Here is a 17,270-nt window from a genome sequence, read left to right as displayed (position 1 = left end):
GAAGAAGAAGAAGAAGAAGAAGAAGAAGAAGAAGAAGAAGAAGAAGAAGAAGAAGAAGAAGAAGAAGAAGAAGAAGAAGAAGAAGAAGAAGAAGACGGCGATGATGATGATGACGACGACGACGACGACGATGACGACGACCGGGGGGCCGGTCAGAGAGACTGGAGATGACACAAGCGTGTCTGCCATGGATCATAGAGAGTGGGGTGCGCATCTGGGAGCATCTGGGGAGCATTGGAAGGCATCAAAAGCCTCCTGCTTATGAGATGAACTGAACCCGAGAAGCCGGTCTACGCAACCAAAGCTAGCTAGCAACCACAAATGTGAAAAAACTCCACGCCATGCAAAAGATGATGAGAGGACCCGATAACCAAATACCACACACAAGCGCCGTGCCGCCCTCCCTCCGCCCTCTTCCCGAAACACACATCCTCCCCCCTCCTGGTCACAGACCCAACATGCGTCTTACCCCCTCGCGCACCTTCTTCTCGTACTCGGCCCTGTTCTCGCGCCACATCTTGGCCGCCTCCACGTTGGCGGGGCTCTCGTCATTGGGCTCGGCCAGCATGCTCATGACCGAGATGAGGATCTTCTCGACGCTCTGGATGGGCGACCACCGTTCCGACGCGTGCTCGTAGTGGTTCGGGTCGTCGCCGGGCGGGTGCAGGATCGAGATGCAGACCAGTCCGCTCGGATACACTGAAAAAAAAAACCTCTCGCGTCAGCAAGAGAGCGCCTCCAATCCGATAAAGAAGAGTAACGCGGGCCAAGTGGTAAAAGAGAAAGGGGAAGGGAAGGGGGCCGCCGGGGAGGGGGGGAGGGAAGGGGGGGGTTAAAAGTGGGTAGTGTACCATTCGGATGCCAGATCTCGCCGAGGAACTTCATCGTCGGCGGCGCGAGGGGGTAGTCCTTGGGAAAGCGCAGCTCGGCGGGGAAGACGCCGCCCTCAAAGGGGGTGCCCTCGGGCCCCTGGATCAGCGCCTCCCAGTGCAGGAGGTCGTCCTCGGAGACGGGGCCGGCCGTGATACCCTCGGGGGGGTTGTTGGTGAGGGCGCGGTATTCTTGGAGGAGGCGGCGGTGGGCCGTTGATTGCGCCATTCTTCTCTTTTTTTTTTCTCTCTCCTAGTCCTTGTTCTTCTCCTGGGCTTTGTCTCACTTGCGGTGGAGGTCTTTTTCCGCTTCGTTTTGTAGTTTTGATCAGGAATCGGGATAGGGTGGTGATGGAGTGGATTGGGAGTTAAAGCAGTAGATGGTATTGCCGTATAGGTGTATTGTACGGTGTAGGTTGCTTAATGAATGGGGAAGCCTAGAGGGCTACGGGGTTAGGAGCGCGGTATGTGGGGCCTGACGTCCGAGAGTTGGCCGCTTTCGCGGGGTTGGCGTAGCACATAACACACACCCCTGTAGCGAAGCTCTGGCCATGCGCAGATCGGGCCTTGGCTTGGCGGGAAGTTGCCGGAAGGATGGAGACCGTTCCATCGCGTCGGTTATTTTTCTCGTCATTCTAATCGTCTCCAACCAGCACGAAGTGTGCCGTACTACACATGCTTGCCGCCCACGTGAATTGAGGCTGCATCCTTCTTGCCAGCGCCGCCATGCCGCCAGCACTGGCTCTCGGGAGGGCGCTGAGCCGGGGGCGGGGTCTCCAAACACGGCCCAAACCGGCATCGACTTGCCTCTTTTGTTCTCTCGCCCGCCCGTTCCCTCGCTCAGCAACAACAACGACAGCAAGAACAACGGGCGCCGTCCGATCACAGGAACGCACATCCCTCGCCCCTTGCGTACCTCGGCTCTCCGGGCGCTGCTACCAATCGACCGAGTCACTCTCTTCGGATCCCCGCGCCGATCTGCGCCGCGCCCTCCTCGACCTCCAAACCAACGCCCCAAACCACGTCAACCTCCCCCGCCTCCAGCTCGCCCTGCGCAACCTGTCGGAGCCGCCGGGTCGCGAGTCCATCCGCATCGCCGTTCTCAGCGTATCTTCCGACGGTGCCGGTGGCAGCAGTGGGACAAACACGACGACGAGCACCGCGAAGCGTCTCCTCCGCCTCGCGCTCGCCGACCCCCTCCGACCGGCCGCAGCATGGGAGGCGCGGCTAGAGCGACGCGATGCCGCTGCTGACGGTGCCGGGTCGTCCCCGCTCATTGTACGCGTTGTCGGAGCCGACAAAGCGGGGAGGGATGCTACGGCCGGAGCAGCAGGTGAGGGGGAGGAGGGGAGGGAAGAGGAAGAAGGGTTGAGAACAGTGGTCAAAGAACATGTGATTCCCGAGTTGCGGGTCTCGACGCCCTTGTTGCGCGACGCCGAGTTGGAGATGCTCGTTGCTGATGCGGGGGACGCCCTTGCTGCTGCTGCTGCTGCTGCTGCTGCTGCTTCCTCCGGAGCCGCGGTGGATGATCCCGTGCTGGTGCCGACGGTCGATGTGGCGGCTACGACGGCGGGGCATGTGGCGCCGATCGGGACACCAGTGCATCTGGCGCTGTTGGTGGGGGATGGCGTGCGCGGGGCGGCGTCCATCCTCGCGCTGCCGCTTCTGGAGGGGAGGGACGTCGTCATGGGGGCCGTCAATTTCAAGGGTCTTGGGAGCGAGGATGCGGCTGGTTGCCCGCTTGTCGCGGTCAATGTCGATGCCGCCAGCGAGGGCCTGGAGCTCTTCCGCTCCGACGTTAGAAACGCGATGAAGTACGAGGCGCTGTGGACCGAGGCCAACATCGGCCCCATCAGCGAGTGGCTACGGAAGAGCGCGCTACCGGCCGGCGAGGGGGTCACCAAGGCGCCCGTCAGGAACTTGGTCAGGTCGCTGCTGCGGAGTGCTAGGGCGGCCGTACAGGAGGAAGAGGCTCGCAACCTGGCGGCCGAGCTCCGCACAAAGGTGCAGCCCGAGTCTGTCGCCCACTTGGACCGGGCTCTGGCGGACTGGGCGCAAAGCGCCCACCAAGAATTACAGCAGCAGCTGGATACCGCCTTTACCACCGGACCATGGAGCAAACTGGGATGGTGGAAGCTCGTCTGGCGAGCCGATGACGTTGGCATGGTGACGTCGGAGATGGTAGCCCAGCGTTTCCTCCCTCGGGCGGAGCAGGGATTAATTTTTCTTGCCGGCCGCATCCAAGAAGCAGGTGTGGTGGAGGGGCAGCAAGGAACGCCCCTATACCCGGGACCGGCATTACCTGGGCCTTCGGCTGCCGAGCATACGGGGCAGGACCCGGTTGCGCCCGGTGTGGTCAGCAAATGGCCGTCCCACATCCCATTCACGAGGCACTATCTGCAAACGAAGACGGTCCCAGCTCTCCAAGCCCTGGCGCAGAAGCTTGTAGTACAATCTGCCAGCTTGGCTGGGTTGAGCACCGCGCTCACGGGCCTCTCGTACCTCTCGGGGTTCGGAGCATACGAATGCGGAGCCATCGCAGCGCTGGGCATCGTGCTGAGCTGTAGGCGTCTCCAGCAGAAGTGGGACGCGGCAAGGGAGTACTGGGAAGGAGAGGTGCGCGAGGAGGGCCGCAAAGCGATTCGCGCAACAGAGGCTAGCGTTGCTGAGGTCCTCGACAAGGCGGGCAGGACACCCGACCCGGCGGCCGATCAGGGCGCTCAGCTGAAGGAGCTGCGCAAGGCCGAAGAGATCATCACGCGGGCGGAGGAGGCGTTGGCGCGCATGAAGTAGGCCTGGCGGGCTTTCTCGCCGTGTATAACCTGTATTTTTTTTTTTTTTTTTTTTGGCATCCATCTAGATGTAGACGAGACTGATAAGTCTCGAGCCAGCCGGGGCTTTGGGTGGCGCGCGTCAGCCCTGGAACGAAAAGAGATACCATATCTGAAGAGAAGACATGATACGTACCCTAAGCGCCCAGGGCCAGTCTCTCGTCAAATGGCGAAGGGTGCATCCTCCCGACTACGCACACGGCAGCCAACCCCTGTCCACCAGCGGAAACTGCTTGATCTTTCCACCTTCTCCGTCGTATATCCCCGTGTTTCCCCCAATACCTTCTCGAGCTTCTCCACTGCTGCATAACCCAGAACGCCAGACATGTCGACCTCTTTTCTCTTTTTTCTTCGGTTTACCGTAACAACGACCAGCTTTTGCGCGTCCTGGTTTGGCACACCCGAAGAAAGAACCACACACACGCTTTTACCTCCCACGACCACCAGCCCTTGCCCTGCTGACCGTCGCCCTTCCTCTGGCGAGACCGACACCCCTTCCGCGGACGTTACGGCTGCGGAACATGGGCGCGTTCCTAAACGAGAAACAAGGAGTCAGCCATATGTTCCTCGCTTGCGTATACAACCATTTCCTTCCTCTTGTAGAGACCTGAATAACATGCCAAAGGGAAAAGAAAAGGAACGAGGCGGAGAATAAGATAAGAGCGCGAAGGCGCAAAAAAAAAAAAAAAAATCCAGCGGCCAACGCACCTCAGCATGTCCGGGACGATGAAGAAGCGCACATGGCTGCCGCGGATGTAGACCTGCTCGAGATGACTGACGCGCCCGTCGCGCGCCGTCACCGTGATGTCCTTGAGCTGTACGTTCATGTTGTCCTCGGCTGTTGTTTTTTTTTTTTCCCACGTCATGCGTCTCGCGTTGTCAGCGGCTTTGCTCCTCTCATTTCTCACTTATCGGGGACAATTCGAGCGCGAGCGCGAGCGGCTCGGAAGTCGGGGTAGGCGCACCTTCAATCAGCTTGCCTCGGTAGGTCTGGCCCGAGGTGATCTCGAGAGTGACGATGTGGCCCTGTTATGTATTATGCGATCGTTAGTCGGGGGGCGTGAGACGAAATATGCATTCCATATTTACACAGTTTGGGTTCGCGATTTTGCAAGAGATCAAGGGGACAATTGCGCACCTGGGCCTCGTTGAGAAGCTTAATCGGAATGCCGATGCTGGATGTCATCTTGGGTGCCGTGTGTTGAGTCGCGAGGCGGTTGGTTGGGTTGTAGTTGGATTGGCTGATGGCTGAAGCGCGATGCAATCGACTCCCTCACTCTGCTGCCATTGATTTTACTCCGCTGCATCCAAAGGTACTGCGAGTTGGTGTAGCTCGCAGATCTGACTGGGCTTGGCGCGAACAGAGAGCGCGGACCACACAGCCATGGCAGTAACTAGTTAGACCCACTGCACTCCGTTCTTCCAATCTCACACTCTCACTCTCCTAGCTCGCTCTTTCACTTTCCATCTGACATCGCTCGCAGGCTTCCGTCCGGCCTCTGAGGTGCGATTATTGCCCTCCGCCCTCAGAGTCAATGCCGATGAAGTGTGTTTGATCGACCACAGCCGCAGAGCGCAGTAAGGACAGACTCGAAATTTCATAGGCGCCACGGTGCCCCCAAACGGAGGCGTTCCCGGCTCGTCATCCAATGCTCGCTCTTGCATTGACTGTATTGGCCGATTGGCACCGTTCCCGGCCTGTTCATGGATGCCGGAGCCAACCCAGCGCGTCTTGAGGCGTCAGCATGCCGGGGCGCGGCGACCGGAACCCTGGGAGGGGCTTGACGGGAGCAGTGTGTTCATGCGGCCAAAGCGGCCAAAGCGGCCAAAGCGGCCCAAAAAGTAAGAGCGCTTGCCGCGACTCTACGGGTGTCGGCCGTCCCCGTCATGTGAACCCGGGTCGGGTTCCGTGATAGGTGCCCGGCGTTGCACCCGCAGGTCTATGCTGGCACCGTTGGGCAGCAAGCCTCCTCGCACCGCCGCGACATGAGGCAGCTATGATAGGCTGATGTCCGTTTCGCGGCTCTGAGCTCGCCCTCTCGCTGGGTGAACAGGACAGTCGAATTGCCGTTGGCAAGCGAACGGCTTCCCTCTGATTCATTGGGGAGTCCGGATGTAGGCAACAGTTACGGTGCTTCCCGCTCCAATCACGGAAATCACGGACCTTGCCACACTCAATCTCTTGCGTGCTCATATTGTTCATGAGCCAGGCGTCAGACGTAGGCTGCGCCTCTCCGTTTGACAGTCGCGTCACCCTTGGTGTTATGGATTCTTCCGGGCTGTAGAGCTTGCCCATAAATCCCAAGAGCGCCCTCAAACAGACCGACCATCGTTCCGTTCCCGGGACACTGGCCGGTTCTCGCCTTAATATATAGCACACATCGATCGACACAAAGGCGCGGCCTCTTTTCAGGGGTGACCCATTGCCCTCCCACAGCCCCTTTTACCCGTATATTATCTGCTTGGTTACCCCCCTTCCCACCCTCTCCAATCCGCCATGCCTCCCAAGAGCCGCGAATATTATCTGACGACGAGCTCCAGCCGGGATTTTGCCTGGTTCCTCTTCAAGGCCGCCAGCGCCCGAACCCAGAGCAAGAAACTTGCGCCGCCCTCACCGAACGCCGTCCCTAAGGCTCGACAGGCAAAGATGGCGGAGCCAAAACTGGCAGTTTTGCCCCACGCCGAGGCCAAGGCGAGGAAGCAGGCTCCCCAATCCAGACCAGAGCCAGCCAGGCCGAGGAAGCAGGCCAAACAACCGAAGCGAGCTGGGCCCAAAAGCGTCGGCCTCTGGTCCGACTGGTACGTGAGCGAAGACCGCAGCTACTTCTGGCGAGCGAGGATATCGCACAACGGTGGGTTTCTGCTGAGCCATCTTTCCCGTGCCTGTATGTAGCACGGAGAACCAGCAAACTGACGTGCCCCTCCCTGCCCCAGAGACTTGGGATTACCAGTTCACCCCTGGATGGCAAGAGCCCGCACCGGCCGACAAGATCACCCCCAACCCGTCCAGCGGCGAGTCCAGCCAGCCGCCGTCCCCCATCCCGGAGAAGCCCCCGGGCAGTTCCAACCCTAACGTGTCCCAAGGCCCTGCCTCGCCCAAGAGCTCACTGCGAACGATACTGACGACCTCGACCGGCCGCCCGACCGAAGACCTGTCCGCCTCAACCAGCAGGACGCTCGTCACGCTCCCTAAGGAGGTGGAGGACAGCAGCCACTCCGGAACAGCGCCGGTGGCCAAGGGCACCGAGACGAAAAAGAACCCGTCCGGGACCAAGAGCAAGGAGGCCAGGCGGGCGAGCAGCACCAGAAGTCCGGTGCTGCGGCTCCTCCAGGAAGGGCGCAGCCGCAAGAAGAGGGCCAGGGCGGAGGCGGCCAGATCTGGCGCCGACAACACCGCCGGTATGGGTATGCCCGATGCGGCAGATGTCACGGGCAAGAGGAAGCAACATGCAAGGGCGGCGCGCGCCGGCGACGGAGGCACCGGCAGCGGAGCAGCCACCGTGGCCGGAAACCGCACGGCGTCGGCATTTGCGAAGAAGCTGCATGCCAAGGTCAAGTCGGAAAAGGAGCTCAAGGTGGACCCCAAGAAGAGGGTGAGGACGTGGTTGAAGGGTGTCGAGGTCGATTGGGTGCCGATCCCGTTGGACGCGCAGGGGTTTCCCGTTTACCGGTGATACCCTTCCTTTCCCCTTTCTTTCTTTCTTTCTTTCTTTCTTTCTTTCTTTCTTTCTTTCTTTGCATGCGCCACTAGTGTGGTGCTCCTTGGCTTATCTTGATCTCCTCCTCGTGAAGGAATATATAACGCATGTTCAGTGGTCTCAGCAGGTTTCCCTTCATCCTGGTCTAATTTATATATACCCCTCCTTCTTCTCCTGCTAGTTAGCTTTCCTTCCCAACCGAGAACAAACAATGCTAGTTCTCGAATTTTAATCACTCATCGAGAAGCAAGTCATGGACCAGCGCTCCCCCCCACCCCACCCCCCAAACAACCAAACAACCAAACAAACGTATTCTCACCAAAGTCCAACAAACAAACCGAGAACCAACCTAGCGCTGAGCTCGCGACCTCACTTCCCCTCGCCCACCAAATCCCTGGCCTCATCCACGGCCGCATCCGCTCCCGCCGCGTTCCCCGACGACGGTTCCATCTCGCCCTGCATATCCTTCTCCCCCTTTTCCGCTTTCGCCTCTCGCGCCTTCTCCCGCTGCTGCTTCTGCCGTCGCGGTGCTCGGGGCAGGCCACCACGACGCCGTGGGAGGCGAGCTAGCCGGCAAAGTAGTTGTAGGCGTTGCGGTTCCCGCCGAGTCTGTGGGAGAAGTGAGAATCGGAGGTATCACTTTTAATCCGTACTTCCGTACTCCCACTCCCGCGTGTGCAACTGTGCAACCGAGAGACCCATGACCTACAGTTTCAGTTCGGGGGGGTTGGGGGCGGTGAGTCTTGGTTGCTTCTTTCTGCGAGTGGTGGGCATCACTGTGCTTTTCTACTCTTTTCTCTCTTTTGGGATCCTTCCGAGTCCTGTGGTAACCAGTTTACCCATATACTGCGCAGGTATCGATTTCGTTTACTGATCATCAATGTCTGGTATATGTATGTACAGTATATACAGTACATATATCCTAGCTTCGGAGCGAAAATGTAAGTGTGGTGGCTTCATTAGTAGTAGTTAGTTAATTAGTATGCGAAATTCGGAGAGATAGAGAGGGCCTAGAACCACAGGCCTCAGAGCCCAAGACTTTGGGCTGATACGCTATGTCCCTGAGCATCCCGGGAAAGCACGAATTACTGCGTCCTCCATACGGAGTAGTGTTTGTTACACTAACTCATCGCCCCCACCCGTGGAACAGGCTCTGGGGTACCAAGAGATCAGGCTCCTGCTGCCTGCATTGCGTGCCAATACCTTAGGTATAACTAACTATTGCGCCAATGCCAGGAACGTACGTAGTTACGTGTGCATCTGCATGGTACCTGCATTTCGAGTGTCCTCTGAGATCGGAAAAGCAGATCATTTGATGATCCGATGCCTTACTCTGAGTAATTAACTAGTTATACTCGGTAAACATCAAAAGCGAGGAAGGGTCTTCTTGTAGCCTTCACAGCTCAGATAGTCGCCGCGGCAACAGCGTCTTGGCGGGACCCAGGATGGCCGTTGCCGATTGCCGACAAGAGGCAGGTCCGATCCACTAGTCACACAATGTTCCTGGCACCGCTTACCGTTACCGTTAACTACTCGGTACCTGGGTAAGCGGGTAGCTCCGCGGTTACCTGGCCCCCCCCAGCTACCACGACCTACTTCGTACAGTAATCCGGAGATACTCCGGAGTACGGATACCTACAATCTACAATCATATTCCCACCCCGACACGGTTTCATCGATCGGCCAGCTAGTTAGCCAACTTTCGAGCTCAATCGCTTTCTCTCCCATCAATCACAGAACAGTCATGACCCGCCACACTCCCGAGTTCCTGCGGGCGCGCAGCTCCAACCTCTCGCTGCGCTCCACGGCCTTGGAGCAGTCGATGGCCATGCGCCCCGACATCGTCATTGACAACACGATGGACGCCAAGGACCTGAGGCCCGAGGCCTTCACCAAGCCCTACCTCGAGTTCATGACCGAGAACCCGACCGTCTTCCACGCCGTCGATTACTTCAAGCAGAAGCTGCTCAAGGCCGGCTACAAGGAGGTTGGTCATGATCTGCGCTCTTCTTCCTAGGCGGCCGCGCCCCCGTTCGCCTCTAATAACCGCCCTTGTCTGCAGCTCTCGAGTCGCGACAGCTGGATCGGCAAGCTCGAGCCCGGCGGCAAGTACTTCACTACCCGCAACGGCAGCTCCATCATCGCCTTTGCCGTGGGCGCCTCCTACAAGCCCGGCAACGGCGTCGCCATGATCGCCGGCCACATAGATGCCCTGACTGCCCGCCTGAAGCCGACGAGCAAGAAGCCAAACACGCACGGCTATGTGCAGCTGGGTGTTGCCCAGTACGCCGGCGCCCTGAACGAGACGTGGTGGGACAGAGACCTGGGCATCGGCGGCCGCGTCATTGTGCGCGACCCGGACACGGGCAAGACGACCGTGAAGCTCGTCAAGCTCGACTGGCCTAGTACGTCCTGACCGATAAAAACACCATCAAGGTCGTGTGTGGGTTGGGTTCATGCGGAGACCGCCGAACTAGCTAACGCCGAGTCTCTCAAATATCAGTCGCCCGCATCCCGACCCTGGCTCCCCACTTTGGCATCGGCATGACGGGCCACAACAACCGCGAGACCGAATTGGTACCCATCATCGGCCTCGATAACGGCGACCTCGACTCGGCGGCCGCCCCAGAACAGCCCCTCGGCGCCCCTGGCTCCTTCGTCTCCACCCAGCCCCCCAAGCTCGTCAAGCTGATCGCCAAGCAGCTCTCCATCTCGGACCCCAGCAGCATCCTCAACTGGGAGCTCGAGCTCTTCGACTCTCAGCCCGCCACCGTTGGCGGTCTCGACAGGGAGTTCATCTTTGCCGGCCGGATCGACGACAAGCTCTGCTCGTGGGCCGCCTTCATGGCCCTCCTGCACGCCAAGTCGGACCCCTCCGAGGGCAACATCAAGCTGGTCGCCCTCTTCGACGACGAGGAGATCGGCTCGCTCCTCCGCCAGGGCGCGCGCGGCAACTTCCTGCCCATCACCATCGAGCGCGCCGTCGAGGCCCTCGCCTCCGCGGCCAAGACCCCCTTCGGCCCGGGCTTGCTCGGCCAGACGTACGCCTCCTCCTTCCTCGTCTCGTCCGACGTCACCCACGCCGCCCACCCCAACTTTCCCCAGACCAACCTGGCCGGCCACTCGCCCCGCCTCAACGTCGGCGTCGCCCTCTGCGTCGACGCCTCGGCCCACATGACCACCGACAGCGTGAGCATGGCCATCCTGGACCGCGTCGCCGACCTGTCCGGCTGCGTCAACCAGCGTCACATGATCCGCAACGACTCGCGCTCCGGCGGCACCGTCGGCCCCATGCTCAGCGCCGCCATGGGCTGCAAGGCCGCCGACGTCGGCATCCCCCAGCTCAGCATGCACAGCATCCGCGCCACCACCGGCAGTCTCGACCCGGGCCTGGGAGTCAAGTTTTACAAGGGCTTCTTGGATCATTGGGATGCCGTCGACCGCGAGTGGCGGAACTAGAGGCAGAGGAGTGCACGCGTGTGTGTGTGTGTGAGAGAGGGGGAGATGCGTGTGTAGGTATGTTTTCTGAAATGAGGCATGCGTTGTATAGAGGAGATCTAGATCTAGATACCAACCAATGGAAATAGACATATCGTCATCATTCAGGCCGGGATGCGGCGATATATATATATATATAAACCGTGCGCTCAGCTCGAACATGAAACACGTTGGATAACCATGCTGCTGGGTATCGATGATATCTTTCTCTTTTTCCCTGGGAACGCTATTTGCCCCCATGGCCTCTATTTTACTCTAACCATAACCAAAGATGCTCCGGTCTATAACCCAGTTATGCAGAGAGAGTTGAAAGAAAAACCGGAATGGAAAGACCAGTCGCTTGCCCCGTATGCAATACAACAACAACAACCACCACCACCCCTTACAGTCCGTCCCCCTTTACTCCTTCGCACCTCGCGGGGACCCCTCTTCTAATCCGCCACTCTTCCTCCTACTCACCGCCGCCGTTACCCCTCCCACCACCACCACCACTGCCGCCACCGCCACCCACACTATGAACACGACGATGATGTTGAAGACTGTGATGGCGATGGTGTTGAAGACTATGTTGGCGATGATGCTGATGATGGTGATGCCCAGCACCATCATTGTTATTGGCACCATGTTCGTTATTATCATCATCATCGTCGTCGTCGTCGTCCTCGTCGCTCTTCAACTCCTCCATCTCGTCGTCTTCGCTCCCCAGGACGTCCTCCTCCTCCTCCTCATCCGCGGCACCGCCACCGCCACCGCCACCGCCACCGCCCACCGCTGCCCGCCGGTCGTCCCGCCCTGCCTCGGCGGCCGTCGGCCGCCGCTTCTCAAAGTCCTGCTTGTGCGCCTCCGCCATGGCCTGCAGGATCGACCGCTTGCCGACCGCGTCGGACAGCCGCCGGCGGAACGTGCCCGACCTGGCGAGCGCCGCCGCCGCCGCAGCCCCCGCCGCCGCAGCTCCCTCCTCGAGCGCCGTCGCCGTCACCTCCTGCGGCGCGGCGGCTCTCTCGCTGCGCGGTGTGGGCGCGAAAGCGGTGGTGGCGGCGGTGACCGGGCGCAGGGAGGAGGGAGTCGCTGTCGCTGCAGCTGCAGCTGCAGGCGTGGCTGCCGTGCCGGGTCTGTGGCGCAGGCTCGGCGTGGCGGGGGCTCCCGTGGTCGGCCGGCCGGCATCGTCGACCGCCGGCGCCAAGGCCGCTCCGGCCCCCACAGCTCCGGCGGTGGCGGCGGTGGCTGCGGCTTGTTCGAGGCTGGGCCGCTGGACAAACTGCTCGAGGTGGTAGGGCAGGGGCGTGTCGCGGGCGGCCTTGTACTGGGCGACGTTGGCGCAGTGCTCGTTCTCGACGCGCAGCAGGGTCCACATGCCGCGGCGGACGACCTCGGCGAAGCTGGCCATGAAGGAGACGATGGTGCTGTGCTGCGTGTCGTGCGTGAAGATGGCGTAGAAGATCCACGAGAAGCGCAGGATCGGGTCGAGGACCATGATGACATAGTAGATCCAGACGGGCCGGAGCGCCGTGATATCGCGTAAGAGCCGCTGCTGAGCGTTCGCTTGGAGGAGGGAGAAATCCATAAAGAGATCCCAGATTGCTGAAGAAGAAATGTCTCTAGTCAGAGTCGGCTGCATAAACGAAAGGAGGAGAGAGACGGGGACACTGAGGGGAGGGCTCACAGCAGTACACGGCGTTGATGGAGGCAAACGCGATATAGAAGCTCAGGTTGGTCCGGGTGTCGTCAATGCGGTAGAGACTGAGCCAGACCGCCGTCAGGATGGTCATGGTGTACTTGCCGCAGTTGACGAGGTGGGGAAACACATTCCGCGTGTCTCGGTAGCGCCTGATGCACTGGAGGGCGCGCCATATCGGGGGGAGGGCGGCAAAGAAGCCGAGAAGGCGAGAATGCGACGAGTTGCACTCGTCCGGATCGTTCCAGCTGCGTGCGTAGAGGCAGAAGAAGAGCTCGATGTTCTGCCAGGCGGTCAGCTACCAAGGGACAGGGCGGGGCTTGGACAAAGGGATGGCAGCGGGCGCGTACACAGGTGGCGTAGGTCAAGGAACACCAGATATCGCCGAGAAAGAAGTCCCGAAACTCGACTGGGTATAAACCCGACAGGAGGAGCCGATACTGTAGTGTGGTTGTCAGCCAAAAAAAAAAAAAAAAAAAAAAAAAAAAAAAAAAAAAAAAGGGGGGGGGGTGAACGACTGAAGGTTCTCGGGAGGGTTGCTCACATGAGAGTACAAGAACCAGCGCCTAGCTTTGTGATGCAGTATCGGCGCCGGGAGAAAGATGATGACGAGAGAAATGCAAATGAGGATGACGGGGTAGTACAGGTACAGCTCTTCCCAGTTGCCCGACCTCGAGAAGTTGAGCCAGAGGAAGACGCCAAACAGGGCGAAGAAGAAGCTGGGGAATTCGGCCACCTGCTTCCAGTCCAGAAAATTCCTGGCATCGAACTCGAAGATGAAGGGGTAGTTGACCTTATTCTTGGACCACATCCGGCAGTCGAGGGTGAACAAGCCGAAGAGGAGGAGGACGAGGAAGTAACCGCCATACAGCTGGAGGAGGTAGCCCGTCTGTTCGACAAAATCCTCGTCCTCGTCGTGGCCGAGGAGGATCTCGGAGCCGTATATGAGCCCCTGAACGGCGAAGACGGAGCCGACGCCGATCATCAGGCCGCTGCGGAACGCGCTGTCGGAGGAGTCACCCTGACGTTTTTGCGGGGCTCGGAGCTTCCCGGCGGCGATCTTGTGGTTCCCTTTCTCAAAGTACCTGGCGTACAAATCTTCGACGGTGCGCAAGTGGCCGTCCAGGATGTCGCTATTGACGAACCAAGACTTGTTCACCTTCTCATTCATGTACCGGTACGGCGGCCGGGCATTGACCGCCTTGTCGTACTTCTTGTTGAGCTTGCGGAACGCCGTCCGGTTCAGGAGGGCATACGACTTGAGCAGCTCGAGACTGCGGTGGAACTCCTGCATCGCCAGTTTGAGTTTGCGCTTGGCGGTCCGGTACGGGACGTCGTTGGCCTGCTGTGGTCTCCGCACGTAGTCCCGGCCCACGTCCACCGTCTGGCTCTGGCCCGTCATGACGGGGGTCCTGGTCATCTTCTGGAGCTCCTCCGAGTTGGGCCCGGGCTTGATGAAGCGGTGTTTGAGCGGGCCGATCCAGGCTCGATTGCCGTCCTTGGGCCGCCCGTCGGCGTCTTCCTCCTCGCTGCGACTGCTGCTGCGCGCCTGCTCCCTCCTCTTTCTCGACTCGGCAATCTCGGCGGTCCGTCTGTTGCGCATCTCGTGAAGCTGGGCGCGCAGTGCGGCCAGGCGCTCCGTCGCCTGATCTTCCTTCTCCTTGTAGAACGTCTCGATCTTGTCCAGCTCGCTGTCGAGAAAGGCGAAGAAGTCGCGCTCGGCCGAGCGGACGTAGTCCAGGTTCTGCAACCCGATCTCGGCCCTGTTTGGCGTCTGCCTGGGCGCCGACGAAGCGGTGGAGAAGAGCCGGGCAACACGCAGGCGCGGCGTCGGAGCTGTGCCTCTGGACCGGAAGGTGCGCAACGACGGGGAGGGGCGGCCCAACCTTGCGGCATCATCCGCCATAGTTGCGCTGCGCGGGAGTGGCGTCCGGTGCCATACGGGATCGCCCGTGTTGGAGGGGACCCGCATGGCGGGGGCCGGGAGTTCAAAGTCGTTCCTGTCGCTCTGGCGCGACGGCGATGGCCCGAAACTGCCATATTGTAGAGCGCTACCCGGGGAGCTCGCCAACCCTGACCGCTCGTTTCCCCCGGGTGCATCGGCTGCGGATTTGCATCGGAACAGCGACGGATCTCCCGTCGAACTCCGGTTAGGCGTGAATTCATGGTCTATGCCGAAGATGGCGGCCGGAGTTTTCGCCTGGGGCGCCTCGGTCCCCTTCCTGGTCAGGGTCGGCGTCGCATTGGCGCGGTTGATGGCGCGCGTGACGGCTTTGATGTGCTTTTTCCCGGCCTTGTAGTTTAAATATTTGGCCCGCCATTCTGCACGGAAAACATGCCTGTTAGCCCCGGAAACGTGTCTAAAACCCTTTGGCGATCGTTCCGCCGACCAATGCTTGTCGCTTCCAGAAGCCGGCGCTGTCCAATGGCGGCCGGCGGCACAAACAAGTGATTCGACGCACAAACTGACGCACAAACTGTCTCAGCGGACGGGAGGGGAAAAGCTGCATACCTGGGACAGCGTCTTGGTCAAGCTCCTTTGCGAACCTTGGCGGCCGTGTCAGTCCCCCGATGCGGTCTCCCGTGTTTCACAAAAAAAACTTCGTCCGGTCTTCTTACTTCATGACGTCAATCCCGTCATTGCGCGTTGAGGAATGGCATATGGCAGAAGGCCCTTTGCATGTGATGCACAATGAGAAAAAAGTGGGCGCGTTCAGGAAGCGGAGCAGCCGGAAAGGCCGTGATCCATGGCTTGGTCCAATTCGCTGATCGTTTTAAAAGTCGAAGCGACTGGCTCCTTTTGAACGAAAATGAAAAGGCGATCGATAACTGACCAATTTAGACCCGTCTTGGAGTTTTTCTACCAGGTTTCCTTAGTGTAGCTCCCAACTTCTTGGGAGCTCTGCAGCCTGCAGTGCCGCAGGACTTAAGGTCTCCTCCCGAACCAACAGGTGAAGGATCCGCAAGCGAAGCTAGTGGGGCCAAGATGAAATGCTTGAACTAACTAGTGTATATCCGGACTCTACTGCCGTTTGGGAAAGTTCCGCCGCTGTGGCTGTTGTGCCTGGGTCGCCTTTTACAGGTCTCAACGTTCAGCAGTCCTCAAATACTATGTAGTAGCTTCTGCCATCTCAGCGGGCACCAGGTCTCAGGTACACTAAACGACGTAGACATCCCGGCCAAACTCTGCCATTCTCGGTCCAGAGGTAGGAAAAGCACAAGTGGATGATTGTTCCCGACCTGAATCGGGTCGCGAGGATGGGACCAGGGATGGTGCAAGGTTCCATCCGCACATTACAAGTACGGATTACTCTGCAACAACACCTCCGGCCTGGATTGTGTGTATTTCGTACCGAGATAGGTGCGTGCGTGCTGGGAAGGCCTATGATGCCGCAACCGAACCTGACCGAGGCTTGATGTGTGCAGGTTTGAGCAGACCAATTAGAGTCCTCCTATCCACCATCTGCCGGTCATATTGATAAGTATGGAGTAGTCAGTAGTCATGGCAGGCAGTCTTGTTCCGAAATCTCAGCCGCTCTCTCTCCCCCCCTCCCCCCGGCTTCCCCCCCTTTCTCCCCTTGGTCAAAGCAAGAATTCAACCCTCTTGTACGTCGGGAGCCAGGATCCGTCATCGGGCACCATCATCCCTGATGTGCATAATTGTGCGTTTGGCGACACGCAGGTGGAGCGCCAAACCCGGCTTTACTTCTTCACAGCCTCGGGGATGCCCGAGCCGACTGTTTCCCAATTGGAGCATTAGTACAGATCCGTACAGCAAATCCCACAGCAATCCGTACAACATAGGTATTCCATCGGGTTCCTACTCTGAATACGGATTACTAGGTACAGCATTACCCAATGCACGACAAGTTTTGCACTTAAACTAGTACTTCGAAGTATCAAGCCCAATGTAACGGGATACAATATAACTAATGCTGCGTACTTACAACCCGGCCATGGTGTATGTGCAGATTACAGTGCTAAATATACATCCATACTTACATATATAGTAAGTCCACCAGAGTACGCGACTGCGCCAATCCCACCGAAACGCGAATTGCAGGCCCAAAGAGGCACCAACGCCCTTTTTTTTTTTTGCAAGCAACACCGGTGCCTGGCTCCCGAGCCATGTCGGTCCCGTGCGTCGCAGCGTGGCAGGGAGTGGATCGGATAAGGGCGACGACCCCCGCACATTGGAGGCCTTGCGGGGCTTCGCTTCTTCGCGCGCGCGCGCTAGCAAGACACGGGGAGGCGATATCATTGGTTAGAGTCCGCGCATTTTCAGCCCCGACAAACAGCCAACTCGCGCGACTGAGTACGTCGGCTGGTGCTGTGACACAGCTTTTGGCAAGGTATTTTGTCTCGCAGCGCCGCCTCCCTCCATCCGGGAACGCTTGGCCAGTCGGATGCCAAGCGTAAGATCTTCCGCTCTGGCGGTAAGGCGCACCACCAAGCAGGTGCTGCAGGGCGCGCAGCCTACACCCACAAAGCAAGCGGGGGGACGGATTGCCCGCCCACTTGAGCTGCGGAGAGATGGTCGACAGGCTGTTTTTGTAGCGTACAACCGTCGATTTGGGGAGCAGGTAGGTACCTTATATAAGGTAGTAAATAGGTAACTTGGGTATCTTTGTAGGTAGACGGCGCTACCTTATAAAGTCGCAACAAGCTGACGGTGTGAGTGTGCCGCCTAAGTATACTA

The 17,270-nt window shown here is 59.1% G+C and overlaps 6 protein-coding genes across 6 annotated transcripts; 3 read left to right on the top strand and 3 right to left on the bottom strand.

The window, feature by feature from the left end:
* Positions 1-254: 254 nt before the first annotated feature.
* On the bottom strand, positions 255-1,299 carry P884DRAFT_220054 (ubiquitin-conjugating enzyme/RWD-like protein). The gene is made up of 2 exons (XM_069439438.1): positions 852-1,299; positions 255-699 (listed from the first exon to the last, which is right to left on the bottom strand). Exons 1-2 carry the CDS (start codon positions 1,096-1,098, stop codon positions 446-448), a joined length of 501 nt encoding a protein of 166 aa, XP_069299264.1. The 5' UTR covers positions 1,099-1,299; the 3' UTR covers positions 255-445.
* A 237-nt stretch (positions 1,300-1,536) lies between these two features.
* On the top strand, positions 1,537-3,695 carry P884DRAFT_220050 (uncharacterized protein). The gene has a single exon (XM_069439437.1). It carries the CDS (start codon positions 1,596-1,598, stop codon positions 3,660-3,662), a length of 2,067 nt encoding a protein of 688 aa, XP_069299263.1. The 5' UTR covers positions 1,537-1,595; the 3' UTR covers positions 3,663-3,695.
* Positions 3,696-3,717: 22 nt separating this feature from the next.
* On the bottom strand, positions 3,718-5,007 carry P884DRAFT_257216 (uncharacterized protein). Its single transcript, XM_069441132.1, has 4 exons — positions 4,839-5,007; positions 4,666-4,726; positions 4,409-4,538; positions 3,718-4,233 (listed from the first exon to the last, which is right to left on the bottom strand). The coding sequence occupies exons 1-4, from the start codon at positions 4,884-4,886 to the stop codon at positions 4,128-4,130; spliced, it is 345 nt and encodes a 114-aa protein (XP_069299262.1). The 5' UTR covers positions 4,887-5,007; the 3' UTR covers positions 3,718-4,127.
* A 1,006-nt stretch (positions 5,008-6,013) lies between these two features.
* On the top strand, positions 6,014-7,374 carry P884DRAFT_328318 (uncharacterized protein; the record flags this gene model as incomplete). Its single annotated transcript, XM_069445592.1, has 2 exons — positions 6,014-6,552; positions 6,635-7,374. Exons 1-2 carry the CDS (start codon positions 6,198-6,200, stop codon positions 7,372-7,374), a joined length of 1,095 nt encoding a protein of 364 aa, XP_069299261.1. The 5' UTR covers positions 6,014-6,197.
* A 1,768-nt stretch (positions 7,375-9,142) lies between these two features.
* P884DRAFT_196446 (peptidase M18) lies at positions 9,143-10,857 on the top strand (the record flags this gene model as incomplete). The annotated part of the gene is made up of 3 exons (XM_069437984.1): positions 9,143-9,385; positions 9,461-9,803; positions 9,902-10,857. The coding sequence occupies 3 exons, from the start codon at positions 9,143-9,145 to the stop codon at positions 10,855-10,857; spliced, it is 1,542 nt and encodes a 513-aa protein (XP_069299260.1).
* A 490-nt stretch (positions 10,858-11,347) lies between these two features.
* P884DRAFT_276157 (SPX domain-containing protein) lies at positions 11,348-16,701 on the bottom strand (the record flags this gene model as incomplete). Its single annotated transcript, XM_069442919.1, has 6 exons — positions 11,348-11,620; positions 11,666-12,494; positions 12,977-13,011; positions 13,116-14,893; positions 15,084-15,149; positions 16,653-16,701. 6 exons carry the CDS (start codon positions 16,699-16,701, stop codon positions 11,348-11,350), a joined length of 3,030 nt encoding a protein of 1,009 aa, XP_069299259.1.
* Positions 16,702-17,270: the final 569 nt, after the last annotated feature.

This window comes from Thermothelomyces heterothallicus (assembly GCF_042370625.1).
Source record: "Thermothelomyces heterothallicus CBS 202.75 unplaced genomic scaffold P884_scaffold_6, whole genome shotgun sequence".
NCBI lineage: Eukaryota > Fungi > Ascomycota > Sordariomycetes > Sordariales > Chaetomiaceae > Thermothelomyces > Thermothelomyces heterothallicus.
Note: the sequence above shows the minus strand (reverse complement) of the source record. Positions and strands in the feature narration are given on the sequence as shown.

Coding starts and splice junctions, on each gene's coding strand:
- P884DRAFT_220054 (XM_069439438.1), bottom strand. CDS start 1,098: ATGGCGCAATCAACGGCCCACCGCCGCCTCCTCCAAGAATACCGCGCC. Junction 700..851: donor CGAGATCTGGCATCCGAATG/GTACACTACCCA, acceptor TTTTTTTTTCAG/TGTATCCGAGCGGACTGGTC.
- P884DRAFT_220050 (XM_069439437.1), top strand. CDS start 1,596: ATGCCGCCAGCACTGGCTCTCGGGAGGGCGCTGAGCCGGGGGCGGGGT.
- P884DRAFT_257216 (XM_069441132.1), bottom strand. CDS start 4,886: ATGACATCCAGCATCGGCATTCCGATTAAGCTTCTCAACGAGGCCCAG. Junction 4,539..4,665: donor CCGAGGCAAGCTGATTGAAG/GTGCGCCTACCC, acceptor AAAAAACAACAG/CCGAGGACAACATGAACGTA. Junction 4,234..4,408: donor ATCGTCCCGGACATGCTGAG/GTGCGTTGGCCG, acceptor TTTCTCGTTTAG/GAACGCGCCCATGTTCCGCA.